Source organism: Lonchura striata, chromosome 14 (genome assembly GCF_046129695.1).
Source record: "Lonchura striata isolate bLonStr1 chromosome 14, bLonStr1.mat, whole genome shotgun sequence".
NCBI classification, from domain to species: domain Eukaryota; kingdom Metazoa; phylum Chordata; class Aves; order Passeriformes; family Estrildidae; genus Lonchura; species Lonchura striata.
The window spans coordinates 2,401,801-2,424,349 of NC_134616.1; the positions used below are offsets into that span (position 1 = coordinate 2,401,801).

Below are 22,549 nucleotides of genomic sequence, written 5' to 3' on the forward strand. Positions count from 1 at the left end.
TCTGCAGCCTTTCTCCTGCCATAATAGTTAAAGGAGAGACAATATTATGAGTATATTCTGCTTATTTTAACCAGATTTACTGCAAAACAGTGTGCTATTCTATTAACAGAAATGAGATGTGCTCAGCTTTTGAGCTGCATCTTCACCTCCCAGTTCAGCAGAATTTTTCACAGTAAATATTTTAATGGTTATTACACAAAGCAGGGGGGAAAAAGCAGAATTATAGAAAGGTTCGGGTTTGAAGGGACCTAAAAGATCATAAAGGACATAAAGATCATAAAGATAAAAGACTTCCACTCCTCTGCAAGGATCAGAGACACCTTCCACTATCTCAGATTGCTCCAAGCTGCCATGTCCAACCTGGCCTTGGGCAATTCCAGGATTCCAGGGGCAGCCCCAGCTGCTCTGGGCACCCTATGCCAGGGCCTGCCACCCTTTTATCCTCAGATAAAAAGCTACAGGACAACTTAGTTTTACAAAAGGAATTTATATCTATACTAATCAGAACGTGCTATGAAACTATGCATTAAATATTTCATTAACTTTTTGCTACCAATAAGGGATAAGCAACATATCAGCTTCAGCAAATACACAGGTTAAAGTGCACTAATTAATGGGGAGAGGATTTTCAGGCGGTTCTGAGGATGCCCAAAAAGGCAGAGGCTGCAGGGTGATGCCACCCCAGACCCACCCAGAGCATCCAGTGCCACCCCAGAGCTCCTGCAGCTGCTGTGGACACGGATCTGGGCACTGCTGCTGCCAAGCCACAGCACAGGGGACACTGTGCAGCCTCTGCAGGCTGACATTTCGGATAACTTCCTGAATATTCCCTCCATGCATTATGCAGAATGCTATAATTATGTTTTTATAGCTGCTGGATCGGCATGGGTAAGAGTTTCTGCAAGATTGCTTTTCCATTTGTACACAGGAAAATATTGTTGCAACTAGACTGTTAAAAATTGTTCAATTAAAAAGATCTAGCAAAGAAAAAATGTTGGCTGAACGTATAAACAGGCGTTACACTTCAGGATAATAGAGGCTGTTTAGAGAATTTATTAAAAAAAGGTAAGGAATTAGGATTTCAGGTCAGTAAAAAAGAAAAGTATATAACCGCACCAAAACATTTTCCATTTTTAACCTTCTTTTCTGACTGGATTTCAATCATCATTTCAAAGGAGTTCAGTGACTAACACTCCTGCAAAGAGCACCAATTTGTGTTTACCCCTTTTTATGGCTGTTTATACTGGGAAAATTAAATCTCACAAAAGAAGCTGCCAACGTGCCTCTGGTGTTTGCTCTGGCAGATATTATCTGTAGACAAAGCTCTGCTTATCTCCAGGTCTCCTCTGCTCTTCTGATTGCAATCTCATCTCCCTTGTCCTTGGCATCTCCTGTCTGCCACCTTCAGCTTGTTAAATATTCAGTGGGAAGTTTATGGACTTTCCCATAACCTTGATTAAAAGCCTATGGGGAACCTGACTGCTGAAAAATAGCCCTTTGTTTGAAAAAAAGAAACTTGAGTACACTGTGCTGATTTCTGTTTCACTAATGGTATTTATAATCAGCAGTCATTGGCATGGAGCGTAGGCCAGAGGAGAAAATGATCAATCAAACTTACCTGGTTAATAATTTTTGCATTATCAGTACCTAATTTCACTAAGTGGAATTTTTGGGAGCAATGTTGAGAGGGAGTGGAAAGCACATACAAAAAAAAAATCAAAATAAAAATATTAAATTATTTATAAAAAATAAAGAAAACAGAGAAATATTCTTTATAGACCTGCATCTTTTTTTATCTTTGACCCCTCTGAAAAGGAACCCTGTTGCTCCTGTGAAGATGGGAGTTTCTGTGGGTTCAGGTTCCTCCATCCCCAAGGAATTGCTGCAGTCCTGCTCCCTGCCTGGAGCCTCCCAGTGCCTTGGATGTGTCTCCACACCTCAAACCCTGCAGGAATTCTTCTGGCTCCACCACTTTTCCCAGGGAAGCACGACAGGAAAAAAGCAGATAAGCAAATTGTCCAGGTGCTCCTCAGTATTTCCTTCTGTCAGAGTTATGAACACTCAGAGGCAGCAGAAAAACAGCTCAGGGTGCTCAAGGAAATATCTGAGTCACTGTTGAGCATCTTTAAAGTTTTAGACAGTACAGGAGGCTCCCACCCCCTCTATCATTTACTTTGTCATTGTCTCTTTTTCTATTCTTGGTCTTTGTTCTTCTTTCAATAATGGACAGAGATCTTTTACTTTATAATTGTCAGGGTGATTAAAAACCCATCAGGTAATTTTGTGCTTAACTATTATATCCTTCCTGCTTTAGGCTTCAAAATAATTTGTTCTGAGTGATAGACCTATTTCTGATCAAGACACACTAAATGGAAGATGTCAAATTTTATTGTGCCTTTACAAATATATCAGTACAAGATGCAGTCATTTTCTTCATCAGCATTGGAAATTATCTCAATATGGGAGGAGAAGAGCGTAAAAGACAAGCAATGTCAAGAATTAAAACTGTGTTTAAGCCTTAAGTAGAGCTGCTGCAGGGGATCCTATATTGCCAAACACAATCCTCAATCACAAATCAAAAGATTTGCCAAATGACACTCAGAGGGTTTTGTGAAGACAGATGACTGCATCATATCCCCAGTGCAGTGGGACAAAAACATTCAAACCAGCCTTGCACAATAAATCAGATATAACATAGTGTTTAACATTTCAGTAAGTCCTTTTTTTTTCTTCTCCATAAAAAACCATCAGTCAGTGCTTTACTTTTAATTCTTCTTCAAATGTAACATAACAGGAGGATGAGTAAGATACAAATTCTAACTGTCTCAAGGCTCTTATTTCCAAGGAAATAAGAGAAATATTGCTAGCCTCAGGAAAACCTCCCTCTTCATCATATTTGATTACTATAGATCACAATCCTTGAAGAAATTATAATGAAAATGAAAACATATGTTTCTTTCATTATTACTGTCTTTTATTTAATTGTCCTTGAACTGAAGAGACTTTATGTGCAGTTCTGTTTGCTATATACAATTCCAAAGATGTATATACAGATTATATTAAACTATAATCATGCCTGCTTTTCTGAGTGGATTCCCCATGTGCTGCATTGATTGGGATCCCTGAATAAGACGCAAACCACTGGAGAGGTTTAAACAGCTATATTCTTTCTAAAGTACTCTTTAATTAATGTTGTCTAGAGCACTAATTATGAAAGCTTGTGAAGCCTAAAGCCTGGAAACACTTATGCACCTACTTAGCTGTGCTCATTCAGGGCAGAGCCACTGAATTCCCTGGAAGTGCTCAAAGTAGGTAAATTAAGCACAGAATGCACAGAGGTGCTGCAGGTTAAAAGCTGAGCCCAGCTTTGTGTCCAGCCTGGGCTTGACAGAATTTTGCCCTCTGATGGTGCCAGTTTCAAATCTTCCAGGGGCAGGTCTGGCTTTCTCCAGCAAAGCTCCCTGAGAGTGTCTTGGGGAAAATGGTGAATGAACAAAACAGAGCCAGCAGTCAGTGGGACACGAGATGTCTGCATCTGCAGATACACATGCTGAGATGCAAAAGTAATTTGTTCACATTATGAAGGCAGATAAATATGCAGAGATGTGCATATATGCAAGTAGATCTCCTCCACAGTGGTAAGTACTGACATTAGAATAAAAGCCAAATTACTGTTACTGTCAATGGAAAACTCCTAAATCTTTTTAAAATAGAGTATTCTTATTTCTAATTCTTTGCCTTTAACATTACAAACCATTTTTATTTTGCTATACAGATTCCTGTGTGTTTAACTAACAGCTACAAACAGGGAAAAAAATTAAAGTTTTAGCTGGATTACCAAACTTGCCATTTCTAAGTGGAATAGAGGTTTTTGTTCAGGTCACTGCTCGTACACACACCCCACCAATGTCATGGTCCCACACCCCAGGCCAGTAGAGATTGCCACATCCTCCAGGCAGAGAAGGATGCCAGGAATTACACCACACATCCACATCCTCAGAGCCAATTCTGCCTTCATTTATACACTTATTTATCCCTAAAGACCTCAGGAGTGGTGCACTTCCTGGCAGGACTGAAATCTCATTTCACGAGGTGTGATTTCCTTGGGACAGCCTCACCTGGAGCTGCCAGGTGTGGGAAAGAATTGTTTGCACTCTTTGAGGACCACTGAGCCTTTTTCCATCTCACACAAAAAAGATGCAGATTTGCAGTCCATTTCTGTAGCTGCTTTATGAAATGCAGTATTGACTGGGGAACTAAGAGAATACAAATGAGACATTATCATTTGATCTACAGCATTTCCTTAAAATTCCAAATCTTGCTACAGGAGCTCTCATGCATGCTGAACACCATCATCATTAGATAATTACTCATTATAAATGAGCACAGGCTAAAGCCAGACATGCTGCTCAGCTTTCCAAGCACATACAAGTTTCAATGTTAAAATGAAAATATAATATAATTCCAAACTTTTTTTTTTTTTTTTTTTCCTCATCAAAGGTGCTGAATTTACATACAGGTAGCTTGTTTTCCTGGTGACTGGAGAAAATGGGTCTCTGTAGTACTCAGCCACTGGCAGAATCTCAATATTAAAGTTTATTTCAAACTTAGATTTGAAACAAATTCCTTCTTTTCTGTTGCACTTTAAAGCTATAGGGGTGGTTGTATTTTAAGAATGGTCTTTTATCTAGTTCTGTCACTGCTGAAAATCCAGGTACTTCCTCCAACCACCAAAAAATGCCTTCATGTCCAAATTATTTGCATTTATTCATAGAAGATGCAATTTCTGAAGATCTATCACCTTATTTATTGCACTTCATAGTGAAATTTGGGCACGGCTGTGCCTACTACAATGATGCTCAGAGTTTCCTAATTTATGTCTTGGCTTTGTAATTGCAAGCAGCAATTGTAATGATTTATAGATTCGTAGTTCTTGCTGTTAACCACTTCACAGCTGCACCGTATTTGGTGAAAGATCATTTTGGGGACTGATCCCCCCTTTGGTGAGACAGAGCCTGGGCAACTTCTACCCCAAAGCTGGAGCAGGAAAATGTCAACAGGCAGAGCAGGACTAAGCACATCCCTCTGACACCAGGGCTCACAGAGTCTTAGACAAGACCCTGGGTGGCAACAAGGGCCCTGCTCAAAGGCAGAGCTAAGTTTGCTTTGTTTTGGGAAAAGAATATTACAAACTCATCATTCTGCTGCTGAATGTGACCAAACTGAAGCATATGAAAGGAAAATGAGGAAAAAAAATCTGTGCTGCCAGAGTGAACTGCCCTGTTCACAGCTTCAGAGCTCTTTTTTTCCCTCCTCAGCCATTCCTCTGTCTGCTCTATTTAATCAAGGCTGCAAATTGCCTTGTTCACTCAGGGTTGCTTGTAATTTTTTTCCAAACAAAGCAGTACAATCAATGCAACATTACTGGTGCAGTTTATATATCTTACACATGAAACCAGAATTATTTTCACATCAAATAAACCAGGTCTTCTAGCTCAAGATTCTCAAGGAGTAATTTACAAACACATTTTACAGCTTCTTCTGGCATGAGCAGAAGTTCCATAAATTACTGACACAAGGGGAGGAAAAAAGCAAGATCCATCAAGGACTCCAGAGAAAGATGTCTTATTCCTACAAAACACAAAAGAAAAGTGGCATCTCACTTTTCAGCTGAACTTCTCTTCTGGAAATGAATATTTTTGGAATAGAACTAAACATTGGGGCTTATCTTACTGGTCTTACAGTCTTCTCTTTCGGAGCAGAATCTTAACAGAAGCTCAGAGAAAACACTTAACATTCAAACATGTTCCGGAAATACCACCAATACTAGAGTAAAAAAACCAAAAAAACCCACATTTGTCTTCAAAGGGATTTCTGCTGAGAGAAAAAACTGGTTTATTTTTCTCTATTTGTTACCATGGACATCTGACTAAAGATAGTTTATTTTTACTGGAACCATCTTCTACTGCTGTAGGAAAAAAAAAAGTTGCCATCTGCCTTAAAGTATGTCCTTCTTCTAGCAAGAAGCTACACAAGCCACAGAGACCATGATGATTTGAATCAGGTACATTTGGGGCAAGTACCTGACAAAGATCTTGTCTCTACAGAAATATTTTAACAATGGAAAACAAATATACTTTAATTACATATATATATATATATATATATATACACTGACACCCGATTTAAAAACCTTTTTATTATGTACCTTGAATATCTTGATATAGTCACAGCTTCAGTTTGGCAGGATTTTTTTTGTTTCTTTCCTTTTTCTCTAATCTCTTTCTTCCTTTCTACCAGCTCGGATTGAATGAGAAATGCTATCTTTAACCTTGAGATCCCTGTTCTTGTTGGTTTGTATCATAATATTATTTAGAAGCAAATCTTGCTATTTAACATCTCACCTCAGCATGCAAAGTGCTTATGGATTAGAGAATATTTCCTGGGGGGGCAGAGGATGGAGTGACTGTGAATTAGAAATGCAGCTGCCTGGCTGTGCCAGTCTCACAGGAAAAAAAAAAAATCTCTGTGACCCCCTGTTTACTCTTCTGTGCTTATTTGCAAATTGTGCATTACAGGTCAGAGACTGCCGAGTGCAGAACATCAGAGTTTCTCCCAGTGACTGTAAATAGTAGGGTGCAGTTACAGTTTAAAGGGAAACCAATTTTTAAAGCATAAATGCAGCACAATTTTGTTCCACACATCCCAGAGCCTCATCCATGCTGCAGTTGAGAAGATCTCCTGCATTCCAGGTGTGCAGGGAGGGTTCCTGAGCTCACAGTGTCGCTGTAGGACACGTGAAAGCACAACACGAACTGCTGCTATTGTAAAGGTAAAAAAAAGAGAGTTTATTTTCTGACTCCAGCATTTATACTTTTCTAAAAGTGACAGTGGATTGGAGGGTGAATGTGCCATCTCTCCAATGACATTGGACAAACTACCAGTACATCAAATTTCTCTGCCTCTATGGAGGAATGCAAAACAATAGATTGTTTGCAGAAAGTTGTGTGAGAAAGTTCTTTAACAGAATTCAAACCCAGAAGGCTTCAGAAAATCTTCAGGATCAGGGTGACACACAGGGTGGGTGATCTGTGACACAGCTGCTGACCCTTTGGCTAAAAACCAGGATCCTTCCTGCCAATCCACTCTGTCCCAGCCAAATTTCCTGGGGATGCAGGGCAGTGACAATCACAGGCAATTGATGCAGGGGGAGGATTTGTGTCTCTGAGCCGAGCAAGGGCCAAGGGAGAGGTTTTGAGGAGCCTTTCTGTGGTTGAGGGTTTGTCTCCAGCTATGCTGGGCGCTCTGCAGCCACAGCTCCTCACCCACAGCACAGCAGCTCCCCGTGGCAGGATGGGACTGCCACCGAGGGCACTGCCCACATCCTGACAAAACACTGAAATGGCAGAAAAATTAAAGCCTGGCAGTGCAGCCACAAAGTCCAAGAGAGTTAAGATATCTCGGAGCATGGAAAGAAGAAAACGTTCCCTGCCCAGGACACAGGATCTCACCCTGGCACCTGCCCTGGGAAAAACGCCTACAAACACCTGAAACCACCTAAAACCACCCCTAAAAACACCTACAAACACCTAAAATCACCTACAAACACCTGGCAGCAAGAGCATGAAGCAGCAGTGTTGCTGAGTGTCCCTGAAACATCTTCAGGGAGCACGAGGATGATGATGCTTTAAACAATGCACTGACACTACAGCATGGTGCCACAGAGAAATCTGCTGTGAGGGAAGTGAGAGCCCTGTCAGAGTTAAAAATTTCATTTTCCATGGTCATGAAACGAGGCTGAACCAGCCCCTCCATTTCAGGCTTGTTAACCTTCTGTCTTGATGAAAATTAACAGCTACAGTTTCTTCTAAATAAATTCAGCGAATTTTACTGGAGAAAGCGTTCCTCTATTCCTGTCAAAGAGTTGTGCAGCACAGCTGTTTTTTAACAAATCCCTATTTTTACTTGCTGACATTTGATTATCATTATGTATATGAGATTCTTCAGCCTGCGAAGCATGTTTTAACAAGAAATATTAATGCCCCCCGACATTTACCATCTTTTATCACCATTCAGCAAGAAAAGGTGTTATACAAAAGTGAAAACATCTGCTTCTTTGTATTATGATTTCTCCTGAAGTCTTTAGATTGGAGATACAAAGTTGATAGCAGAGGTTAGAGATGAGTGCATGAAGCAGAACCGTGTTTTTTGTATCTGTGTTCCAAAGGGAAAACAGATCCTAAAACTCAGTATTATAAAAAGCAGAAAGAAAGAATTATGAGGGAGCTTTTTATTAGGGCATCTTAAGTGGATAAATTATTATATTTTAGATTCTGTAATCCTTATCATGATTCATTCCCAACACAGGCACTGAATAATCTCATTTTCTTTCCCGTGCTCCGAGATCTCTTAACTCTCTTGGACTTTGTGGCTGCAGTGCCAGGCTCTGATTTTTCTGCCATTTCAGTGGATTGTCAAGAGGCTCTGGTTAGACACAGCTCCTGCTCCCCCTGGGCTCTCACTGGGGTTATGGAGCAGCTCTGTGTTGGTGCTGATGCCCTGCTCTGATCAGCCCCAAAAACCTTCCCTCGCTGCTGTGCCAGCTCCGGGGTGACAGGGACAACAGCTTCTCTGAAGCTGGCATGGGGATTTGGCAATCTGCTGCTTTCTGGCACAGATTAAGAGCCAGGAGTTGTGCAATGATCCAGGCATGAGCTCCTTCCATAGAAATAGCCCCAGCTGTATCAGAAAGCAGATGATTTCAGGGAGAGGAAAGCAAACAAGAAAGAATTCTCCTTGTCTAGCTCCAGAGTAATTCATAGTATTGCACTTCTAAAATATTTCTGTAGCTTCACAGATGTGAAATAAAAAAATTAAAATAAAATAAAATGTAGGAAGAAGCACCTCATCCTTTTTCTAAACGTTAACATCTCTTAATTATGAATCCTTTAATGGAAAAGTGGATAATTCAATATCCAAGCAGATTCTTTAACTGTTCATATGCTTTTAAACATGCAAATCATTCTGTAATAATCTAAACTCCTAATTCTCATATGACCCTACATACCAACACAACAAATTCCATCCACAATTCCATCCACAGGACAGAGCAACACAAGGTAAAGGACCCGCTTCATTTACAGATGGACCTTTTTTTCACAATACTGTGAATACATTCCAGGTTCGGGCAATCAGGGGGCAGACGGAGAAAGATTCCTGTGATCTTCACAAAAAAAGAGAAATAAGGAGATAATTTTAGAGACAGAAGGATGAGAGGTCTGCCCCAGTAGAATCTGTAATCGGTGATATTTGACCCTCAGTAAAAAAAAAAGAGAATGTGTATAAAGAAAAGCTTTAATATCAGGTCTAATGAGATAAAAATAATTTTTGCCTTTATAGTTTTCAAAAGACTTTCTCTCACCACTCCTATTTCCTTTTATTGCCACTGTTTTTCTTTATATGTACTACAACTAAGGAGGAGAGGCAAAGGTTGTCTTTCTATTTCTAAATAGTTCTTTGGTGTACGATTAGTGTGTGACATGAATAAAGCCTTTCTTGGTAGAGAAGGGTTTGCTTTCTTTTAAAGTAGTAGATGAGGGCCAGACTTTATAATAATATCTCACCCTATAGAGGACACATCTTCTGGGACACTGGGTTTGGAACATCAGTCAGATGAAAGAACAACTATTGGAATAGCTTGGTTGCTCTTGCTGGTGCTCCACAGACACAGGGTCATTTTGAATTGGAGGAACTGAAGTCCAGCAGACCATACAGCCATGCCCTTTACCTGGAAATAGCATTTTTGGATGGATCAATTGCTGCTTCCTACTATTATTTTATGATTGTTACTATTATTATAAGGGCAGAACTTTAATTTGATGCTCCAAGGCTTTAGGTGCTGCAAGGACAAGGATCCCAACAGAGCTGTTTGGCTGCAAGGCGTGGCAGGAGCAGAGATGATTCCAAAGCACAGAGCAGGAAAAGCTGTGAAGTCCTGCTCCACCTCTCTCCCAACCCTGTTATCCCACCCCAGCCAAGCTATCAGTGCTGTTCTCCATGGCTGAAGTGACACAAACCCGAGGGACACAAAAGCAGTTGCAAAACACAGTCCTCAGGTCAGTGCTGCTGCCCCACAGATGCAGGGCAGCGTTTGCCAGGCACCTTACACAGCTGGTTAAACAAACCTCTGACCACAGGAACCTCCCTGTGCCAGCTGACCTGGCAGCAAAGTCACTCTGAAAGCCACACGTCACCCCAGGGTGCTGCTGGCCCACCCAGCAGTGCCAGCTCCTGCCTGCCCACCCCATTCACAGCATCAGCAGCACTGGAATGGACCTTGGGCAATCAGAAATCCCTGAGCTAACTGGTTTTTACAGGTGAAATGAAAACAAGGCCTGATTTGCACTGCTAGCACAGCATACAGATCCGCTCCACTTCTATTCTACATGTATTTGTGATGGTTTTGCTGCAATTGCACTGGGAGCAGAAAATCAGTGTAACAGCCACCATGTGCTCAGAGCCCACAAATACAGAGGAAAATTCTCCCTGTAATCCAGGGATTTTACCATCTAATTCCAACTGAAACATGGGAATGGATGTGTACAAACAACTGAGGTAGCACGAGGCCGGGCTGAGAATTTTGAAATGGATACACGAGTCTGGAGCTTCTGGAGCTGCTGACTTCAGCAACACGCAGAGTTAACTCTGAAAACATTTAACAACAATTAGAATGTCACTTGAATTAATCAGAGCACTACTGAATCACACAGCACTAGGAGTAAAGCAAATCCCTGCAAAATCCTGCCACTAACTAGGAAGCAGCAACATTATTTATGGGTATTGAACACAAAGGTGAGGATCTCCACCTCTGGTGTAATATAAATCCAAAAGTATAATCATAAATATTTTGCTCAGGTCTCTTCAGACCAACCCAGACACATATATTTTATTTTTCAGAATGAATACATCACGTCAGTGACCAGAAAAGTTCCAGTGGCTGGGCCAGCAGCAGGCATAGGGACACAAATCCTGTGTCCCCCTGCAAAAGGGGTTGGAGCCCTTCCTTCCTGGGCTACAGCAAAGTCAAGGTTTGGACAATAACCAGAAAATAAAAAGATCCCAATGCCAATCATACAACCTCAAAAGAAGGCAGAAAACCAGTTAATTAACAATATGCTGCTTTTCCAGATGGATAACAGTTATTTGAAGAGTAAATGTAAAAATATCTCCCCTATTCAGGAATATATGGGTGCAAATGACTTTTTGGAACAATTCTAGTTGTTCCTAATGCATGCTTCAAGACTGGATCAATCCTATTTCCCTACCAAAAGTCCAGTTAAAGAAAGCATCAGATTAAAGGATGACCACATCTCTCCACGAACAAGAACAGCAATGACTGGATTTATTGAGTTGATCAGCTTTTAGTCAGCAAATGTTGTGACTTGAAATGCACCATCACTTGGGAATCTGCTTTGTTCAACAAATACAATTTTTCTATTTAATTTCTAAGACAGACTGGTAGCTGCAGACAGTCTTTAAATATATTTTTCATTAATCACGGTGGAAATCAAGTAATAAATTATGATGCTTCAAATCAAATTTTAATCATGAAATTTTTCACATGGCTTAAATTATATAAAAGAGACAATCCCCCTCCCCCCCCCCCCCCATATTTCTGTTTTTAAAACAGGAACTCAATGCTAAAAAAATCTTAATATTTGATATTGCTAAAACTCCTCTTGTAGCGACTGATTAGCTTGATTTGGTAAAAAAAAAGAGAAATTGCATCATCTGTTTTTCTGTTCTTAGAAGAAAGAAAAGAAAGTTTGAGACAGCCAGAGTTGAAAGGAGTTTGAAAAACTGGAGGGAAGGAATTTTTTCCCTCTCCTCCTCTGGCCCACCAGCCTGCTCACCATGGCAATATATTTTAAAACTTTCATAAACAGAACAAATAGGATTATCCATTACCATGTCAGCTTAAGTGATAACATAAATATATATCACAGAACATCTGCCTCTAAATCACTGTTTATAGATGTCAGATCTCATTAATTATTAAAAATACCCCCACCAAAACAAATGCTTTAAAGTCTTATTATTCTGTGAGAAATGACTGATTTCTCAGCTGTAAGGTGGAGCTATTCTTTCTAATCACTTTAGACAGAGTAACTTCTATTATAAACCTCAGTCAAGAATTACATTAAGCTGCATTCACAAATATGTTAGTATTGCCTGAGTTACTTCATCCCACTATGAAGTCTGGAAAATCCAGCATATTATCCCCATTGATTTTCATCATCAATCTCCATTGATTTTGCATGAAAGAATATGGTGCATCTCAGAAAACTTGCTTTTATCTTCCTTTTCTTCAAAGAGTAGAAAAGGTAGATCAAGGTTTTTATATTCTGATATCAGCAAGAAAATATCTAAAATTTATTTTAAAAAGAATTCATAAAGAGTGCTCTTTATACATAGAAAGTATAAAATTTTAAAATTCAGTGTCTGTGTTTATAGTACCATGTTTGACTGAGAGGCCGAGTGGGACAATCTTTTTACTTTTGCATTTTTTAATTTAATTTTCTTTGTCCATCTTCCCCTCTTTGTGTCAGCTGCTTTAATAACTCTTAAGTCAGGCACTAAGGGATCAAATTGCATATTCAGATATAATTCCATGATTTGGTAATCTGTATCCTCTCAGGTACAAGTGAAAATCTGCTTGCAAAAGCCACTCATCTGTATCATTGCAAATTGACCTCTCCAGTGTGCCCTTTTACCCACTCACAGTCAGGAACAAATCCAGAATACCATCATGCTTTGTTTTATAGCAGTTTCTCTTGGCTTGCTTCACTCTCTATAACTAAAATTATTTTTATAACTTTATGATTAAAATTATTTAAAAAATCAGAAATATAACTATAATTTACTCTTATAACTAAAATTATTTTTAGAAACAAAGAGCTGAAACATCTGGAAAATCCACCCAGCTTGAAGCCTTGTGTCATGCCGTGCCCTCAAACCCATGCCACGTAGAGAGAAACTGCACCCTAAGGAGTGGCACCTGAAAACAGGAGTGGGGAGCACATCCTGGTGGGCATCTCTGCAGATCCCCGTGCTTTAAATCCCATAAAAGCTGAATATACTCAGAGGTGGCTCTGGAGGCTCCCACGAGGTCACCGCTGGGGCTGGCACCTCGCTGAGTGCTACACAGTCCTGCTCAGCCACTACATTCTCCCACCTACGTGGAGCTAATTTGATTAAAGGTAGAAGATCAATCAAACTCTTTTGCCTCAGAAAGATTAATTACCTCAGCACTTTCCGACTTAATTATTAGTGCTCAGCCATGGGGTTAGAAAAGCTCAGTGCAGCAGAAGTTAAAGAGCCCAATGGGTGGATGTGGGAGACTGGGATGTATTTTAGCCTGAGATTTGTTATCTTTAACTAATGACAGCTTCTTTCTGTTTTATTCAAGCTAGGCTTAAGTGTGTTTATAACTCAGCCACTACCAAACTAAAATATTGCTGTAACATTTCAACCTTTCTGTGGAAATAAAAAGTACAGAGGATGGGAAGGAAAAAACTGAAAGCATAGCTTAAAAAAAAAAAAAAAATCTATGTGTTGACAGTCCAGTTTTTGGACAGGGAACAAGAAACTTAAGACTTTGTAGATTTATGCTTTCTTATGCCCCAGCATGATGTCTGAAATCCAGCTGCCAGAGCATCTTATTGATGATGTTTAAAGAGTATATTTCAGCAACTGCAGAGTTTCTGATTATCAGACAAGTCAGCATGGCAGAAAATGCAGGCGTTTTCCCAGGGAGAACGAGCCGCCTGTCTGCAGCCTGTGCTGACCCTTTCTTCTCCAGCAGGCAGAGTCACAGGAGCCCCAGGCTGTCCCTGGGCAGGGCTGGGGCCAGCTCCTGTCACCCTGTGCTGGTGTGGCCTGGTGGTGACCAGCCCCATGTCCAGCTGGGGCTGGAGCCCAGAGCAGAACTGAGGCTCAGCAAACACGTTCAGCCCTGGATTTCACATTCCCAGCCATGGAGAGTCACCTCGTGCCGGACACGCTGGATTTGCTGCTCTCACGCACACAGAATTAATTTGCCTTTTCTCTCTCACAAATGTACCAAGCTCCTTTTTACAGCTGGGTTGAATTCTCATGCCCTGTTTGTGCACTCCCCACTGGTCTTGTCTGCAGCTCCCAGATTTCCAGCCCTGGCTGGTTTGAAGGCAGAACCAGCCCAATTTTGGCTTCCACTCCCTGCCGTGGTGTGAGAGCAGCCCCAGGCCCCTTTACCTGGCAGTCTGGACAAGCCAATAATAATTCCTTTCTCTGTATATAAGCATTCTATTCCTGTTATTAATATTTCTTTTTGGCTGTTTCTCATTCAAATTCACCTTTCTTTAATGTGGGAAGCCAACCCTATTCATAACAGGCCTCTTATAGTGTCAGCAACCCCTGGGTTTTTTTCTTTTCTTCTTTTTTTCTCTCTGCTAGGAGTAACCCAGGGTTTTTTCACAGTCACATTAGGTATTGGTGATTTATAGTTTATCTTTGTAATACTCAGTTGGTTTTTTTCTCTATGTCATTTTCAGCTGGTGATTTATATACTAGTTACATACAGCAGCTCCTATGAGAATGACTCGCAACTATTAGATTTCATCCCACTGCTATTACTTCAAATCCTTAGCAAAATCCAATTCTCGTGTCATGCACACCTCCTCCTCTATTGTCAGTGATGCTTGGCTTTGAGCTACTAGAATATTTCATTGACATGTTCCCGCTTTTTAATGCCAAACTCCTTAATGAAGATAATTATGGAGACTTTTCCATTCTTGTATTATTCTACGTCTTTTCATTCTTAATTACTAAGGCTCCACCCTAATGTCATAATAACAGTTATTAGTCCTTAAATATATATATATATAGATTAACTGTACATGTATTCCCCAATGTTGAAAATACATATCATGGAGGTGAGATAATGGAGCTAATCTCATCCTACTCTTGGGAAAGCCATGATGCCATTTCTTGCATTATATTCATATATATCTCAGCTTCTTCTTTGTAAATGCTTTCCAGTAGCAGAGCTTGACCAAAGCTTTATTTTTTCTTAACACTTTGTGTGTCAGAATTACAGAAAAATAAGAAAAAACACTATTAGTTTTGATATCCTGGGAGGAGGATTATCTCCTCTCCTCCACATGAATGCACTGAACCTGGTCTGACTTTTAGTGCCATTATCATCATTCTTCATCAGCCTGCCTTTGTGCTCATCAACATCATCCTTATCAAAAATTAAGTCAAGGTGAAAGCGTGCTTTTAATTTTGAGGAAGAAATATATGCTGTGTTTAATCATGAACAGATGTCTTGCTTGCTGCAAACCTCCCTCTTACGTGGTTAAACACCAGGGATTGCAGGCTTAATTCTTGCAAGGACTGATTCTCTGCACTCTGATGATCACTTAAAGCCAGCAGAGCTTTGCCCCCTCTGCTCATTTACCCATGTGCTGCCCACAAGTTGTGCCTCGTGGAACAAATGGAACTGGGGAATCCATGGAATTAAAATTTACCTTTTCCCCTCCCCAGGGGTGGAACCCACAGGAATTCTTCAATCCAGCCCACCCAAACAGCTCTTCAGCAGTGTGAAGGTAGGATTGGGAGACAAAAAGAAGCATCCAGAAACCTCTGGCAACACCAGCTTGGCATGGACACAAACTTATGGTGTTGACTGATTCCCTTTTAGCTCTACACTTGCTGATTTTCAATGCAACCTTCTTGGTTTATTAGTTACTAATTCATGTTAAATATTCTTCATGGAGACCCCCTCTCCTTAATACACCAGTTTTCTCCTGTTTGAAACCCTGAAATCTCAGTGTGATTTGCCTCATTAACTTTAATTTTCAGCTAGCTTTGTTTATACTTCCATTTTCTTCATACCAAATGATTGCTATTATTTAATTGCAGATTACTTTCAGGTTTTCTGGCTTCCCCTCCACACTCCCTGTCCCCAGGCTGCAATCATTCCTCTTGCTCTGCCCAATTTCTTGGCTGAACTAGTCGTATTCTATTATTCCTCCAAACAAAAGTAAAATAATTTTATTGTCTAGAGGAAAGAAAACAGATTTCGATAAGGCTATAAAAACAGATGAAGCATGAAAATTTGTCATTAATATCTTACACATGTATTAAATAACCCAGTAGAACTGAGGTTTACATGCACCTTTCAACCCCTTTGATGAACATCACTGCTTACAGCACTGAGAGGGCACCACTGGGAGAGAATTTGCAGGGAAGTCCAGACACAGAGAATTTTTTGGTCTTTGTCTATGCTTGAAGTGTGTTTTGTATTTAAACAGAGAGGAAAAAGAAAGCAGAAAAAGATGGTTTGGTTAAAATCCTTAGCATGGGGAGTTATTGGAGCATCCTTCTTTGAGCAACTTATGAGGAGAAAATATCTGAATACCACGTACAGAGTGCTGTTACTTAAGGATAAGGTTCCCTACAGACCTACATGCTTTTTATATTGCTATTTACTTAGTGTGACAGTTTATTGGCATCTCTTCCTTATGATGCATCTACCACACTGAACTTTATGTTTTTCTAAGGAGGGAACTAAAGTAAGAGAAGACAAATCATTTTAAACAGCCTATTTCTAATTTTAATTAGCACAGTCAATTAATTTTAAAGGTTTACACATAAATTTCTCACAGTTTTCTAACCACTATAACCTTATGGTTATTTTTTTTCCCCCTCCTTGTTTCAGTCCTGTATCAGATGTGAATTTGTAAAGCTTTCTCCCACCAATATTTCTCAGGGTTCTTTTTTTCTTTATTTTATTTTGCTATGCTCATCTTTTTCACTGTATTGCAATAAATGCTTAGCTATTGCTAGTAAATGGAAAGCTTCCAAAATGCAACAATTTCCAGTATCAGAGAAACAAATAGCACCAAAGGACTGTAGTCAGGAAAAGCAAGAAGAAGAAAACCCTTTTGAACATGGCCATGAGTGATGGCAGAGCTGCCACCAGCTTTCATAGGGCACTTGGTTGGTTCTGGACATTCCTGACATCATTTCACCCCAAATCTCTCTCCTTGGCAGGCAAAGCTGAACTAAATCCCCACCAGCTGACAAATCAGACAATGTTTCAGATTAAGACAGGTCAGGCATTAAAGATGTTGGAAGGGAATGAAGGCCATGCCTGTTCTGCTGTATGAACTGTCTCCTCTCACATTAACAACATTTTAGTCCATGAAGGAAGACAAGAAATGCTTTGAATGCATCAAGCCACTCCAAATTAGAATAAAGAAAAAACACCAATCAAAAATCCAGAAGAAGATTGTAAAAGAAACAATTAATTCAGAGCTATTTTTACTGTTTCACTGTTGGCTAAATGTGTCCTGCATGCACAAGTGAACCACATGAACCTCAGGCTCATCAGATATTTTGGGTTGCTGTCATCTGCACCGAGTCACTTTGCAGCAGCACACTGGACACAAATATGCTGTGGGTCTTCCCCTTGTCCCCTCAGATGTAGGAGAGCACACAGCATCTACCTAAATCTGCTTTTTTGTTCCTGCCACTAGATGCTGCCATTAATGTAAGCATAGAACACTAAAAAGGGCCACAGAAGAAGCTTTCCCTGCTGTAACCTTCATGCTACTTCAATTAAACTGTTTCAATAAGATACAAGTTGGAAAGGAAGAAAAATCTTCACATAAAATAAACTCTAATTAATCTGCGACTTCAAGTTTAAAACTGAACTGTCAGGTAATTAGACAGGTGATTAAACTTTCTTCAACTTCACACTTGGAAAGACATCTGATGCCTGCTTAGCCTGCTCACAGGGATGTATGTCAGTGACGTTCAGAAGTCAGAGCTGAGTTACTTTTAGAGCCACATTCTACAAGAGTCATGGTGCATGCTTGTTCTGAAATTAAAAAGCCTGGGCACAAAAAGCATGGGCAAATCCCAAACCTGAACCTCTTTGCAAATGGCAGGACAAGATGCACATTCCTGTTCTGAGAATTCTACACCAGCTCCTGTCCCCTGCTCTCTGCAGGAAAGGCCCTGGATGCTGATTTCATGTACATCATTCTCACTGCAGTAACGTATAAATATCAGTCACAAACAACAAGAAAGAGCAGGAAAGAAAATTCACACCATGAGCATGCAAAGAAAAAGCAACAAATAATATATAACTTGATATTTTCTTTCTTTGGGGTGTATTTGTAGCCCTTTAGAGCTTAACTATGTGAAGAACCCAGTTTGGCTGCCTAGAATATTGTTAAGGGTACATTACAGCCTCAAATACATAAGCACAAAAGCAAATGATGATTTTCCAACACAAGATCAAAAACCACTGATGGCTCTTGTCAGCTGTCAATCAACTTGGAAAACATAATATTCTGGCATTAAGGAAACATATCACCTTACAAATTTTAAAGTTAAGCTTAGGTAATAGTTTAAAAGTTAAAGAAAAAGAAGATACACGTCACATGTGCAAAAAGCCCCTGAGGCTCCAGTCCTGGGCAGCAAAGGCAGAGGTGATTTCCAAGAGCCAGGCTGAATGTGGCACAGCCAGCTCGGAATGGAGGGAATGCTCTCTGCTGGATGCTGGATTTGCCACTGCAAAGTTTAACTGCCTTCTACAGCCATTTCAGGTGCATAGCACTCACTAATTCATTCCTCCTGATACACTAAAGCAGCTGAAATCCACCTTTTGGGCCAAGTTCTGCCCAGAACAGATGTATTTTTAAATCACTTATTAAGCCGCTAACAAGGCCTTGGAGGCTTAGGGACATTCAGGTGTCTCTTTATCAATGGCACGGTTCAATTTCATCCAGATAAGGAGCCTCTGGACAATTAAAAGCTGACTAAAGTTCAGTGGAGTCTCCAACTGGCTATCACATCACAGCACAGCGAGCAGAGCCAGTGCCCACAGCTCCCGCTCCTGTTGATTTTGCCTGTTTTTGACACCACAAGAAGGCAGTGGCAATGGCAGAAGATGACAAACTCTTCTGAGATTATTACTACATGCCATTGCTGCTTTTAAGGGGCGAATCAAGAAACCCTTATTTCTGGAGACTGCACTGTGTTCAGAGAGCTGCTCACCACCCACGAGTTCCCTGTTAAACTACAGCACACAGTAGTCAGAAAGGGAAACATTAAAACATGCGAATTCCCTCAGCACAGTGTTTACGACCATTAGGGCAGCGGCGTTAACCTCCTCAGAAAGTTCCTCTGTGCACAGCACACCAGGTCCATAAAAACTCCAGCTCATCCATAAACCCTCAACAGCTCCCAGTGTTTCACTCCCACCCGCCCGACCTCCCGCTTTCAGAAACAGAGCGCGCCTTCAGCTGCGCGGAAACCAGCGCTCACTTTTGATAATTACCCAGAGGCAGCAAAATCCCCGTGACTGATTGATTGATTGATTGATTGATAGATTGATTGCAATGGGTGGATGGGTGAGGCGAGCAGAGCTCTGCACTTACTGGACTCGGGGTCGGAGTTGCCGTCTCCCTCCGTGCGGCTGTTGGGGGACGCCTGCTCGTAGAACTCGTCCTGGGGGAAGCCCAGGGGCAGCGGGTGGGACGTGCTGGCCCCGCTGGTGGGCTCGTGGTCTCCGAGCCCGCTGTCACTGCAGCTTTCCTGGGAGCCATCTGGCAGGTGGAAGGTGACGCGGCGCTGGGGCTACAAGGAAGGAACAGAATGACAACGGTTTCCACCACGGTATCGGTAATTGCTCAACGCAATTTAGGAAATGTATCAGTTTGGTTATCTGCTGAGGACGCGCTACACCCAGAGTTGTGCACAATTTCAGGCTTTCACGAGCTGCTTTCAGACCCGCTGCACCTGACAGCACTGCTTGCTGATGTTTTTTAAAAATGTGAGCCCTGATGCAAAATGAAAGACAACTCAAACTAAAGAGATTCTGTCAGACTTCACAAGTCTTTGGATACCTTTTGAATATTGACTTGGAGATTTCAATCACTTTTTGAGGCTCAATTTATTTCACTGCTGAGTTTTCTAGTTTTCAAAAAACATTTTCTTTCCCATTAAAAGCTGTTCCACACTTTTGGGCCTAAAAAATGTGACACATTTATAATGCTGTTGGATTCTTCTGAGGCAGAGAAAGAACAAACAACAACAAGTCTTATGTACTGAAAGCAATTTTAATAGATTTTGCACAGGCGTTAAGCTAATGAATGAAACGTAGATTCCCCTGCTCTCCTTCAGACATTTCATTACAACTCCTTTGATTTTTGTTATACCACAGACCTGTACCTTAACTGTGAAAGGCTGGAAGCTGGGAACCAGGGAGGTAAGGATGGAAAGCATCTCTGCCCAGATGAAACAAAGAACCAGAAATAGGACAGAGTTTTCATTGCCTAAGTGACCCTGCATGATTTAGGAACTGAATAACTGAAATGTAAATCTCTCCCAGTATTAAAAGAAAACAGGAACAAAAAAATAAGCAGCTCTCCTGCTCGTTTTGATGTGTCTGATATCCATGGTTTGGAAACTTGAAACAGGAAGATTCAAAAAAAAAAAAAACCCAAAAAACAAACTTTTTCAAATATTCTTAGGTTGTTGTTACTCAAAATTCCATTTAAAAGGCAATGCAAAACTTTCTGGATGCAGAACTGCTGGGATTAGCAAAACTGAAGACCAGACTTTTGATGCAATTATGCAAAAAAAAGTATATAGTGTATATAGCAGAGCAGATGTTGTCAGGGGTCCCTAGATATTTGGTTCCTATAGGGTGGCTGTGTTGAAAACATTCTATTACATTGAGTTTTTGCTAATTCCATTGAGTTTTCAGCTCCTCCACTTTTGCACATCTCTTTTTGTCACAGTGACATCATTACACGTGCCCACAGACAGCTGCTCTGCAGCGTGTGCAGCCAAGAGCACGGCAGTGCCAGCCTCACCTGTGACAGACCAGACAGACCAGAGTGACAGCACTTCCCACCAGCTACCAGGAAGACACTCAGGACTTTCCCAGAAAAACCTGTTTTAGTGCCTCAGCGCTGCTAATGGAGAGCTTCTCTTCTAATGTTGAACCTGCCTCCTTCTTGTTACAAAATAAATCACTTCTTCAGCCCCATCCATCACGGTCTGCTTATTCCCACTCATCTTTCTGGCACTTGGCACTTTATTCTGCTTCAGAATAAACAGACCTTATTATTTCAATCTGCCAGTGCTCCTGCTCTCTCTGGCTGCTCCCCCTGAGCTTGCTCACAGCTCCATGCTCTGCCCAAAACCCTGCACCCAGCTCCAGCCAAGGTCCTGACAGCACTCAGCAGGATCATTTCACATCTCCTGCAGGCTCCTTTGCCATGGCAGCACAACACATTTGTGTCCTTGCCAAACGTCATAATGCCCAGGTCCTCTTTATTGATCTCCTCCTTGTTCCCTTTTTGGTTATTGCCATCGATTGCTGCAGCCTAAGAGTGGCACTTTGCGTTCATTGCTCCTGCCATTCTCTTTTTCCAGATGATTTCATCCATTGCCTTCCAGCCCTGCTTTCCTGTTTATCAAATTTTCAGATTTTAGGCTCTCTCTCATTTGGCAGATCTTTGAGAAATACTGGAACAGATCAAGCCAAGACATTGCAGCTCTGAAGAGCTGAACACAGAATGGCTCCCAATTCCACGGGATGGAAATGGGAGAGGACAACCCCTCTGTGCTGCTGGGACAGCCTGACAGCCCACTGGGAAAGGTTCAGGGGGTGAAAGGGTCACAGCTAACACCCCCAAATGCCCCCACTGCACTTTTGGGGTCTCCACAAAAATTGCTCATTGAACAATGCTTGTGGGTGAAAATGCACCGAGTGTCTCTGACAGCCCCAAAACCCAGGTGGCTCAACAGAAATTACCAATGTGACCTATTCCACTCCACTCCAGCTGCCTCTCAGAGCCCCATCCACACCAGCAGTGCCAATCAATTCTCTCCTCAAAGCCCAAATAAGTGAAGTTTTGTCGAGTTGATCCAGTGAAACCATTCCTGCAATGTTTCTCATTTGCTCCCTGCATTCAAAACTGCACCCAGCTTGCACAGATGTACAGCGAAGACATGTGGAAAGGGAATGTGCTGTTTCTTTCATCTGAAATGAGTTTGGTATTCACAGTATGAAAAAAACCCACCTCCATTGCACGAGCTGTTTGTAAAAGCTGCATTTTGTGAGGTTTGCACGGCCTTTGTGTTGTGTTATATCCTCGCCTCTACAAGCTACCAGTGAATTTAAAGTATTCTTAAAACACTTTTAGGCCAAGTTTTAGCATTAGACACCACTACTAGATTTTGAAAATGACTGGGAGCACAATGGTTGTTGCTCTCTACAACTGGTTACTATTTCGTGCATCTGGGGTTCCCCAAGTGTAAACAAAGGAATATTTATTTTCAGGGTTCATTGTCAAAATACAGCAAAGGTTTTGAACCAGCTGACAGTAAAGGAGACCAGAAAGTCACCAGCCCTTTTTGAACTGCCTATCCCAGTGAGAAAAAACAAATCACATACCCCAAGCAAAATTAAAAATGTTACTAA

At 41.1% G+C, this 22,549-nt stretch overlaps 1 protein-coding gene across 4 annotated transcripts in view; it reads right to left on the reverse strand.

The window, feature by feature from the left end:
• The window catches only part of PCDH11X (protocadherin 11 X-linked), a 434,383-nt gene that overhangs the window by 106,627 nt on the left and 305,207 nt on the right, over positions 1 to 22,549 (reverse strand). For 3 of the 4 annotated variants that reach the window (XM_077786474.1, XM_077786472.1, XM_077786473.1), the window contains one exon: positions 19,494 to 19,692. The exons of the other annotated variant lie outside the window; for it this stretch is intronic. In XM_077786474.1, the coding sequence (XP_077642600.1) occupies positions 19,494 to 19,692 (199 nt within the window). The remainder of the gene's footprint in view (positions 1 to 19,493; positions 19,693 to 22,549) is intronic. 4 annotated transcript variants of the gene reach the window in all.